The 11,355-nt window shown below is 51.9% G+C and overlaps 1 protein-coding gene across 1 annotated transcript in view; it reads left to right on the top strand.

The window, feature by feature from the left end:
- GBGT1 (globoside alpha-1,3-N-acetylgalactosaminyltransferase 1) overlaps positions 1–10,644 on the top strand; it is a 19,261-nt gene extending 8,617 nt beyond the window's left edge. The window contains exons 3-6 of the mRNA XM_015428327.1: positions 4,074–4,133; positions 5,053–5,088; positions 6,649–6,783; positions 9,957–10,644. Coding sequence (XP_015283813.1) covers positions 4,074–4,133; positions 5,053–5,088; positions 6,649–6,783; positions 9,957–10,644 — 919 coding nt within the window. The remainder of the gene's footprint in view (positions 1–4,073; positions 4,134–5,052; positions 5,089–6,648; positions 6,784–9,956) is intronic.
- Positions 10,645–11,355: the final 711 nt, after the last annotated feature.

Here is an 11,355-nt window from a genome sequence, read left to right on the forward strand (position 1 = left end):
CGCCCCAGCGTCTGACGTCACTTCCTGGTGACGCGCTCGCGGGGGGGGGATTTCCCCCGGGCCCCGATTCCGCGGGAGCGGAAATCGGGGCTCGAAACCGGGGGGAATTCCGCCCCCCGGGGGGGTTTGGTAACCCTATGTCGGGCACGTTTGGGGCGGGGCCACAATCATTTGAGGGGAAACCATAGAGATTTCCCTCGAATAATAGAGCGTCCCCCAATAACATGCCCGACGTGATGACTTCACCGCCGGGTGGCGTCTTCAACGCCGCACACGTCGGGGGTGGGGTTCCCCCTGGCGGCCTGATCCAGGCCGGCAGGGAATGGGCCTCTCAAGCGGGGGTTTCCCTGTCCCCCGGGTGGTCCTGGCAACCCTAACTTGAGATGATTTCCTCAGTAGTGAAATTCCCCACATGGCCGTTTTTAGAACTGCATGTTATGTGACATTTTCTGCAGTAGGGGGACAATTTTGTTCTGACAAACAGCTGAGAAGAAAAGGGCAGAAATGTTCCCTTTCTCCGCCCCCTCCTCTGCTCCACCTGGAGCTCCCGATTGCTGATCTTGCCAATTAAAAAAGCCCTTCGGGAGGACAAATGACAACATCCCTCCAACCGCTGTCTCCCGGGACAGAAATCAGGCTGCTAAGCAACCCCTGGTTGTTGTCTGGGCTGACCCTCTGAGGTCCCCTGGATTACCTCAGGCCGTCTCTCCGCTTGCAGCTTCAGGCTTTCTGTCTCTTTTCTCCCGGGGTCCTCTGGGGATTTGCTTTCCAGCAAGAGCAACATAAGACTCCCCCCCCCCATTCTCCCTTTTCTCCTTCCACACCCCTTCTCTTCCTCAGTTGGTGTAGTGGTTAAGTGCGCCGCCTGGTGAGGAAAAAACGACTGTGAAAATTTCACATAATAACGCAGTTTTAAAAGCGTCAATGCAGGGAATTTCCAGTACTGCAGAAAGGGTCCCAGCCTTCCCTTTTCCCCTTTTCCCAAATGGAAACAGCCCTAGGGAGTCCCTATATGCCCTTTTGAACTATGCATGCAGGACTGATGGGCAGCACACCAGTTACCCCAATGGGAAGGTTTTGCCTGTTGAGTTTCTTCTTGTCACACAGCTCTGAGCAGCTCAGGACAGAAGCAGGATGAGCAAAGGCGAAAAAACTCAGAGCTGTTCCCTTTGAAGACCCATTTCTCTCCATATTCTCCCTCCCAGCAGTTAGGCCTCTTCCGGCAGCACCTTTTCCTTTCAGCCCCTTTAGTGAGGGAGGTGAGATCGGCACCAACTGGGTTCAGGGCATTTTCTGTTGCTGACCTCCAGGTTGGGCCTGGACCACCCCAGAATTACAAGTCACCTCCAGAGGACCAAGTTCAATTCCCCTGAAGAAAATGGCTGCTTTAGAGGGTGGGGTCTGTGGCATTTACACCCTGCTGAGGCCACTCCATTCCTCAAGCCCCGCCCACCCCAGGCTCCACCCTAAAATCTCCAGGAATCTCCCGAACTGAAATGGGCAGCACTATCTGTCTTCAGGCCATGCACGTCGCACACTTTGTGGCAGCCCTATCCCCACTACACTCGAGACAGGGTTGCCTCTCTCGGGTTTGAAGAAGAGCTGCAACTAGGTTTGCCAGCTCAAGGTTGGGAAATATTTGGACATTTTAGGGGTGGAACCTGGGGAGGGCGGGGTTTGGGGAGGGGAGGGACCTCAGCAGAGTAAACTACCACAGAGTCCACCCTTCAAAGCAGCCATTTTCTCCAGGTGAACAGATCTCTGTCACCTGGAGATCAATTGTAATCAGGCCTGTAGCTACGGTGAGGCCTCCTGGGGCCTGGCCCCCTGTCTTCCTCCCAAGGCTCCCCAACTTTTGGGAGAAGCAGGGGGAGGCCGCGTGCACCAATAGAGCGTCCCCCAATAACATGCCCGACGTGATGACTTCACCGCCGGGTGGCGTCTTCAACGCCGCACACGTCGGGGGTGGGGTTCCCCCTGGCGGCCTGATCCAGGCCGGCAGGGAATGGGCCTCTCAAGCGGGGGTTTCCCTGTCCCCCGGGTGGTCCTGGCAACCCTAACTTGAGATGATTTCCTCAGTAGTGAAATTCCCCACATGGCCGTTTTTAGAACTGCATGTTATGTGACATTTTCTGCAGTAGGAGTTTTCTCCTTACCCTGCGTTTTCGGAATCCCCAGTTCTAACGAGTTCCGAAAACATGGGGTAAGAAGGAGAAAACTTTGGGTTTGCCGCCTGGTGAGGAAAAAACGACTGTGAAAATTTCACATAATAACGCAGTTTTAAAAGCGTCAATGCAGGGAATTTCCAGTACTGCAGAAAGGGTCCCAGCCTTCCCTTTTCCCCTTTTCCCAAATGGAAACAGCCCTAGGGAGTCCCTATATGCCCTTTTGAACTATGCATGCAGGACTGATGGGCAGCACACCAGTTACCCCAATGGGAAGGTTTTGCCTGTTGAGTTTCTTCTTGTCACACAGCTCTGAGCAGCTCAGGACAGAAGCAGGATGAGCAAAGGCGAAAAAACTCAGAGCTGTTCCCTTTGAAGACCCATTTCTCTCCATATTCTCCCTCCCAGCAGTTAGGCCTCTTCCAGCAGCGCCTTTTCCTTTCAGCCCCTTTAGTGAGGGAGGTGAGATCGGCACCAACTGGGTTCAGGGCATTTTCTGTTGCTGACCTCCAGGTTGGGCCTGGACCACCCCAGAATTACAAGTCACCTCCAGAGGACCAAGTTCAATTCCCCTGAAGAAAATGGCTGCTTTAGAGGGTGGGGTCTGTGGCATTTACACCCTGCTGAGGCCACTCCATTCCTCAAGCCCCGCCCACCCCAGGCTCCACCCTAAAATCTCCAGGAATCTCCCGAACTGAAATGGGCAGCACTATCTGTCTTCAGGCCATGCACGTCGCACACTTTGTGGCAGCCCTATCCCCACTACACTCGAGACAGGGTTGCCTCTCTCGGGTTTGAAGAAGAGCTGCAACTAGGTTTGCCAGCTCAAGGTTGGGAAATATTTGGACATTTTAGGGGTGGAACCTGGGGAGGGCGGGGTTTGGGGAGGGGAGGGACCTCAGCAGAGTAAACTACCACAGAGTCCACCCTTCAAAGCAGCCATTTTCTCCAGGTGAACAGATCTCTGTCACCTGGAGATCAATTGTAATCAGGCCTGTAGCTACGCTGAGGCCTCCCGGGGCCTGGCCCCCTGTCTTCCTCCCAAGGCTCCCCAACTTTTGGGAGAAGCAGGGGGAGGCCGCGTGCACCTGTGAACTCGGGGCTTGGAGTGCAGGCGTGCGGCCCCTGCTTCTCCCCCAAAGCATTGAAATAGATCCTTCAAATGCTTTAGGGGAGAAGCAGGGGCCACAAGTGAATTTCAGTGCCCCCCAACTTTTTAAAAGGCCCCCCTGTAATGATTTCATGTTTTGGTATGTGTGTTTCTTTAAATGTTTAGTTTGACTGCAGTACTGTAAGAAGAGTGATAGAGAGAGACAAGTGTGATGTGATTGGGTGATGACTGAGAGGGAGGAGAGATGTCTATGATAGGATCCTGTGTGTAAAGTTTGAAGAGACAGCATAGCCTGTGTGACTGTGGGAGTTTTTGAGTCTATTCTGTGTGAATAAGACAAACAGTTTAGTCTGTGTGAATATGAGTTTTGAGTCTATTCTGTGTGAATAAGACAAAGAGTTCAGCCTGTGTGACTATATAGATGATATAGATGAGAGAGTGAGAGATTAGACTGAGACCTGCTGGCAGCAGAAATCTACCAAGTTTAGGTACACAGAGAGTGTTGTAAAGGTAAAACCATCTCCCCAATAAGCAAGGACGTCACACCCCCAAATAAAAAATAAATAAATCCTGGCCGCGGGCCGGATTGTAACAGTGCGAGACCTCCAGGTGCCTCCTGGAGGCTGGCATCCCGAGCTGCAGCAGTAGAGGGTCTTTGCCTGACATTTGTCACGGCTGAATATGTTGGGTTTAGGTCAGGGCTGGTTTGGCCTGTTTGTTTTGTGCGGCGACTCTTCCCATCCTGAAAGGACACACCTCCCCCCAGCCTCCCCTCATTGTTTTTTTCCTATTCCCAGGCTAGTGTTCAGGAGCCGAGCAACCTATTTGCCGTATTACCTTCCCTGCCCGGATCGCTTGTAAGTATAGTTTCGTGCTCCCTGCTTTCTTGCTCCAGAGCAACCTCCTAGCTTGGGTCAGACATAACGCCAAACCATGGCTTAATTTAGCAAATTCTGTAAATGAAGTAGATACATAAACAAGGAAATAAACAGAGGAGAGTTTGAGTCCAGTGGCACCTTTTTAAGACCGACAAAGTTTAATTCTGGGTATAAGCTTTTGTGCGCACGCACACCATGGGCGAGTGATGCAGCAGGAGAAGAGGGCCCTTCTGTCCTGTTGGAGCTTTATGTCTGGCCCTCCAGGAGCCTCACAATTTGTCCGGATCTGTTGACAGCAGCCTCAGTTAGTGGGACGGCCCTCTTCTGACAACTCGGGTTCGAACGGATGGTTCCGTTCCAATCAAAGCATGTTAATTTCCCTCTGGAGGTATAAAAGGGTGGTTTCATCTTACCGTCCACCCAATAAGAACATAAGAGAAGCCAATGTTGGGTCAGGCCAATGGCCCATCCAGTCCAACACTCTGGGCGATTTCTCACTAGAGCTGCCTCGCAGCACAGCGCCGTTTGCCCCAACACAAACATGTCAATTTCACACCGGAGGCTGCGGGGGTGCATTTGACGCGGGGCTTTGCCCGATTTCCTCCACAGTTTCATGATCCTCAAAGACCACACTACCCACCTGAATCTGTTTGTTTCCTGGTCATAGTTTTCTTCTTTGGTGTGAGGGATGAAAAAATCCAACCCCTTCTTCAAATGTTTCTTTTCTCTTATGCCTCCCCTTTTGGATAGCACCGTGAAACTACAATACAGAGAGGAAAAAGCACTTCCACCCTTCCCGCAGTAAGCATGAACTCTTCGATTCCTTCCTCCGCCCTCCCTTGGGAGGACCCTTTCCCACTTCTGGTCTAGGTCATCAGTTCTCGCTTTTGATTTCCAGGTTGTTTTACCCTCGGCCGAAAGCTCTGCAGCAGAGGTAAGTACCCTGTGTGTCCTGACCCAGCCCAGAGACACTTAACTGCACGACTGGATTTAAATTCCCAAATGAATGCTTCCATTTGAGGCCTCTGTCATGATACACAAATGGGGTTTAGAAATCCAAGCACAAAGGCACTCACTCATATCCTGAGAGTTTTAAAGAATGAATAACGGGGAAAAGAAGAATACCCTAAGCATACTTATGGCAGCTAGCCCTCGTGAGTAGGGAGCAAAGCTTTAAAACCAGAAGAGAACATAAGAATGTAAGAGAAGCCATGTTGGATCAGGCTGGTGGTCCATCCAATCCAACATTCCGTGTCACACAGTGGCCAAAACCAAGGTGCCATCAGGAGGTCCACCTGCGGGGCCAGAATTCCGGAAGCCCTCCCACTGTTGCCCCCCCAAGCACCCAGAATACAGAGCCTCACTAGTCTCCCCCCCCCCCCCCGGGATTTCTGTTGAAAGTTCAGTCAAGAATGGACAAATGTTCGGCTTCACAGAGCCGCCACCCTTTTCCTGTCAGCTGGTAAAGGTAAAGGTAAAGGTTTCCCTTTGCTCGAAAGCCAGTCGAATCCAACTCTAGGGTTGCGGTGCTCATCTCCGTTTCAAAGCCGAAGAGCCAGCGCTGTCCGAAGACATTTCCGTGGTCATGTGGCCGGCATGACTAAACACCAAGGCGCACGGAATGCTGTTCCCTTCCCACTGAAGTGGTACCTATTTATCTACTTGCAATTTCTTGCTTTCGAACTGCTAGGTTGGCAGGAGCTGGAACTAGAGACGGGAGCTCACTCCATCTTGCGGCACACCCGGGTCTCGAACTGCCGAACTACCGACCTTCCACAGCCTGCAGTTCAGCGTCTTAACCACTTGAGCCACCGCAGCTTTTGCTATCATTTTGCTATCAGTTTCCTCCAACTGACAGCCCAAGGAAAGGGTTTCCTTAGCCATGGCGGAACACCCGCTTTGCATGCCGAAGGACCCCAGCTTACTCCAGCTAAAGCATCTGCCCAAAGTCCTAGAGATCCTTCGCCAAACTTCGTGTGTTTATTCCTACACATTTTGAATTCACTAGCTGATTAGCGGTGCAAGGCTTCACGTCGTTATTCCAGTCTGTGCCCACTGAAATCAGTGGGCTCAATACTGAAGTAAGTCTGCATAGGACTGCATAGTAAGACGACCTGTGCTTTTCACTTGTGAAGTAGCATCAAGGTTCTTGACAGTTAGTTCAGGAAGGTGCTGAAGATAGCTGTATTTTACGGAATGCGTGTATTTCCACTGCAGATGCTGGGGCCTGTGTGCCATTATATCCAAGACACCTGTGTTCCCTCTAAGCTGAGTTAGTGTGAGCTAGCTCGCCGTTTTTTAGCCTCCGGCACACACATTTTTGTCTTAGCTCAGGAAGGAGGGCTCCAGAGCAAACTTATTTATGCAGCAGCCCAATCACTCACTCACAACTTTAATGCCGGCAGCTCACAAAGTAGAATTTTTGCTCACAAGACTCCACAACTTAGAGGGAGTCTTGTCACTCCTGTTGTTTCCACCCTCCTTGTTTCTCCAGGCGCACTGATGTGCTCACACTGACCCCCTGGCTGGCCCCTGTGGTCTGGGAAGGGACATTCGACTCAGACCTGCTGGACAGCATTTACAAGCCTTTGAACCTCACCATTGGAGTGACAGCCTTTGCCGTTGGAAAGTGAGTGGGAGAGACATCAACAAATACCCCAAATTGGCTAGAGTTTTGTTATACAGGTTTGATTGCAAATGATTGCATTTTTGATTGTACAGTTTTATTCCCCCCCTCGCAGTTCTCCAACCTGACTGGAATCGGGGAGGTTAGGTGCAGCACATGAAGTCAGAGGTCATTTCGGGGGGGGATCGCGGGGGATTGCAGTTTCCCCGGGTGAGGTACGGGAGGCGGGGCACATGACGAAGCCCCGCCCCCTGCTTCCGACCGCCCCGCTTCCGGCCCTCATTCAGCCAGGAGGAGGCAGGAGAAGAGGGAGGGTAAGTTGCTTCCTCCCTGCCTCTCCCCACCCCTGCCTGCCTGGGGCCAGGGAGGGCCTTCGCGGGGCTTCCTTGCACTCCCGCCGGCCTTGCAGGTCCACCGCCGGGCCCCTCATGGGGCTCGGCAGTGGAGCTGCAAGGCCAGCGGTGGCGGCCGGGACCGTTGGGGGCGGGGTGTGTGGCCTTATGACACACTCCCGGTGATGTCAGGGGGTGTGGCATATGCTAATGGGTTATGCTAATGAGTTCCCCTAGCTCTTTTTCTACGAAACGGCCCCTGTATGAAGTACAATTCTGGGGAGCCCCTGAGGAACTATGGGGTGGGGAACTGTTTGGCAGTCCCTCCCCCAGTTCCCACCCCCAGGATTCTCTAAACTCCCAGGAGCCTGGCAGGTTGGTCCTCCTGCCCTCTTTCCCCTTTGACAAATACTTGGATGCTTTCAATATTCTGTCTCTTCTGGAGTCTTTTCGGTTTTCTTCTGGCTGCTTTTAAAGGGTTTCTTCATGGGTTAATTTCAAAGAACCCCCCCCTTTCTGGAACACGAGAGTCCCCCAAGGGTACAGATACTGTTGGGAATGCGTGACTCAGCGTGCCTGGACATTGGGGGGCGCTCATCACTCTGAGTGTGTATGGGCGTTATCTCCTTGAATGGGATGCCTCTCTTTGTCTTAACCTGGGAGCTGCCCTCTGACCCCCCTCCTCTCTCTCTTTGTCCTCTCCCTCTCTCTACATGGCCTTCCATGGAGACGCATGTCTCTGCCGGTCTCTCCTGTAGAGGCAAAGCCCTCCTACTCCCACACACCTGATGCCCAACAAGCTGGCCATTTGTGACCGGGAAAGGACTCTTTAGATTAGGCGTCTCTCCCTTCTTTCGACTGCAACCACAATGTGAAGCGGGTCTACTCGAATAAATGTCAGTTTACCTTTCTCGCAATATACTTCTTGGGAGATTTATTGACGGCACTCAGTATCACGCTTCTCTGGCTGGGCAAACGCTGCTGTATTAACCAAATATCCCAAACAGATGCCACCTTGTCTGTGGGCGACCTGGTTTTGCAAATTCCACCGTCCACACAGGGCCAGACAGTTTGTCATTCGATATCGTGATTGCAGGCCGTGAGTTGTCAGATACTATCATCATTGTTTACCAGTGCTCTCAAATATAGCAAATCTGTGATCCGTTGATCTGAGATTTGGGGAATAGTTGCAGGTGGTAGAGCACCAGCTTCCCCTCTAGCTATAAAAGTTCTTGGGGAGCCAGACTGGGAATTGCTCTGACTAGGACCTCGTGGAGTGTCCCTGCCACTGGATGGACCAAGGGTCAGATTCTGTGTGAGACTGCTCCTCACGTGTGCTATGTGAGAGCCAGTTTGGTGTGGTGGTGAAGTGCATGGACTCTAATCTGGGAGAACTGGGTTTGGTTCCCCACTTCTCCACATGCAGCTGCTGGTGTGATCTTGGGCCAGTCACGGTTCTCTCAGAGCTGTTCTCTCAAGAGCAGTTCTCCCTGAACTCTCTCAGCCCCACCTACCTCACAGGGTGTCTGTTGTGGGGAGGAAGGGAAAGGAGATTGTAAGCCACTCTGAGACTCCTTCGGGTAGTGAAGAGCAGGGTATAAAACCAACCCCTCCTCCTCTTTCTGCTGAGGTTCATTTATTTGTTCCGTGTTCCAAGTGAAACCCTGTATTTCCCAGGCCAATAAACAATGTAGTAAAACTTTTATTTAAAAACAATCTGATCACTCTAGATCAGGTTCAACAAAACATTATTGAATAGATACACAGGTCACTGGCATGCCCCGCAGAAATGAATACTATATGAGCCAGTCTGCATTTCATACTCCTCTTGTGCCCTCGTGTAAGCCGCCCTGAGCCCGTTCGTGGGGAGGGCGGCAGAGGTCATTTCGGGGGGGAACGCGTTCCCCCGGGTGAGGTACGGGGGCGGGGTACATGACGAAGCCCTGCCCCCTGCTTCCAGCCGCCCCGCTTCCAGCCCTCATTCAGCCAGGAGGAGGCAGGAGAAGAGGGAGGGTAAGTTGCTTCCTCCCCACCTCTCCCCACCCCTGCCTGCCTGGGGCCAGGGAGGGCCTTGGCGGGGCTTCCTCGCACTCCCGCTGGCCTTGCAGGTCCACCGCCGGGCCCCTGATGTAAGGGGGTGTGGCATATGCTAATGAGTTATGCTAATGAGTTCCCCTAGCTCTTTTTATACGAAATGAACTCTGGAGGGCGGGGTAAAAAGGTTAATAATAAATAAATAAATACTCACAAAAAACTCTCTCCTGTTGTGTGATAAGGCGGGACGGGCCATGTATTCACAGAAACAACCCAGGCTGCAGGTCTTGTTGGAAGGAGGGCCAGCATTCCCAATGGTGGTCAGTTCAAACACTGAATGGAACTTCACAGGGAAAAGAGGGCTTTTCCGCATTGTCATTTTCCTCGCTTGTTTGTTCGTGTTGCTTTGGATCCTCCCCCGCCCCCCCCAGGTTTTGAATGTGGTTTGCTCCCTCTAGTGGTTGATTCAATATTAGTGCGCTTGATACCCAGCATATCTCCCTGCAGATTGAAACTGCAGGTTTTTATGCCAGACATAAAGCAATATAATATCAAATTGACCACTAGAGGGAGCAAAAGATGTGTGGGACGGAACACACACACCCCCTCCCACGGAAGCAACGGGAACACACAGGCAAGGAAAAAGAGAATGTGGAAAAGCCCACCGTTTCCACTCACATTTAGACAGTCAAAACTAGCAAATGATTAGTAGTTCAGCCTTCACAAGATAAATTCCAGGGGAAAACACACTCTAAGAGAGGTTTCCTCTCCTTTCCTTAGAGTACTTATCCTTTTTTAAATCTCTGTTAGATATACACAATTTGTGGGCCACTTCTTGGAATCTGCAGAAAAGCATTTCATGATAGGCTACCGTGTGAATTACTACATCTTCACCGACGATCCTCCAGAAATCCCCTTTGTCCAGCTTCAGCCCGGTCGAAGCCTCAGCCTCATCCCCATCAGAAAATACCAGCACTGGCAAGAGATCTCCATGCGGCGGATGGAAGCCATAAACCTCCACATCTCAGAGACCATCCACCAAGAAGTGAATTACCTCTTCTGCTTGGACATTGACATGGTGTTCCATAACTCCTGGGGCCCAGAGACCCTGGGGGAGATGGTCGCAGCCATCCACCCGGGCTACTATAAGGCCTCAAGTCGGGAGATGTTCCCTTATGAGAGGAGAAAGGCTTCTGCAGCCTACGTCTCTAGTGCAGAGGGGGACTTCTACTACGGCGGGGCTGTCTTTGGAGGCCTGGTCAAGAATGTGTACGAGTTCACCAGGGCTTGCCACATGACCATACTGGCTGACAAGGCCAATGGCATCATGGCAGCCTGGCAGGAAGAGAGCCATCTGAACAGGCACTTCCTGTCCCGTAAACCTTCAAAGCTGCTCTCACCGGAGTACCTCTGGGATGACCGGAAGCCAAAGCCTTCTGAGCTGAGGGTCATACGGTTCTCAACGGTGTCTAAGAAGTACAAAGAGCTGAGGGACTAGCACAGTTTGGTGCCAGTTTGGTGTCGTGGTTAAGTGCGCGGACTCTAATCTGGGAGAACCGGGTTTGATTCCCCACTCCTCCACTTGCACCTGGCTGGATGACCTTGGCTGGATAGTTCTAGTAAGAGCTGTTCTTTTGAGAGCAGTTTCTGTCAGAGCTCTCTCAGCCCCACCCACCTCGCAGGGCGTCTGTTGTGGGGAGGGGAAGGGGAAGGAGTTTGTAAGCTGCTCTGAGACACCTTTCGATAGTGAAGGGCGGGGTATAAATCCAATCTCCTCCTCCTCCTCCTCCTCCTCCTCCTCCTCCTCTTCTTCTTCTTCTTCTTCTTCTTCTTCTTCTTCTTCTTCTTCTTCTTCTTCTTCTTCTTCTTCTTCTTCTTCTTCTTCTTCTTCTTCTTCTGTGGATCTAGGCTTCTCTGTGTACAGCTGTGGAGAGGAGGCATTGGACTCAAACTCTTAGCAAGTGCCCTGCAGTCTTGGGAAGGGGTGAGCAGTAAGGCTGCCAAAGCTTGGTGGGGAAATTCCTGGAGATGTGGAGGTGGAGCCTGAGGAGAGTGTGGTTTGTGGAGGGGAAGAGCCTCAGCAGGGTATAATGCCGTAGATTCCACCCTCCAAAGCCGCTCTCTCCAAAGCAGAGCCAGTTTGGTGTTGTGGTTAGGAGCACAGACTTTAATCTGGGAGAACCAGTTTTGATTCCCCACTCCCCCACAT

The sequence above is a fragment of the Gekko japonicus genome, unplaced genomic scaffold (assembly GCF_001447785.1).
Source record: "Gekko japonicus isolate JY-2015 unplaced genomic scaffold, Gekko_japonicus_V1.1 scaffold3629, whole genome shotgun sequence".
Taxonomy (NCBI): Eukaryota; Metazoa; Chordata; class Lepidosauria; order Squamata; family Gekkonidae; genus Gekko; species Gekko japonicus.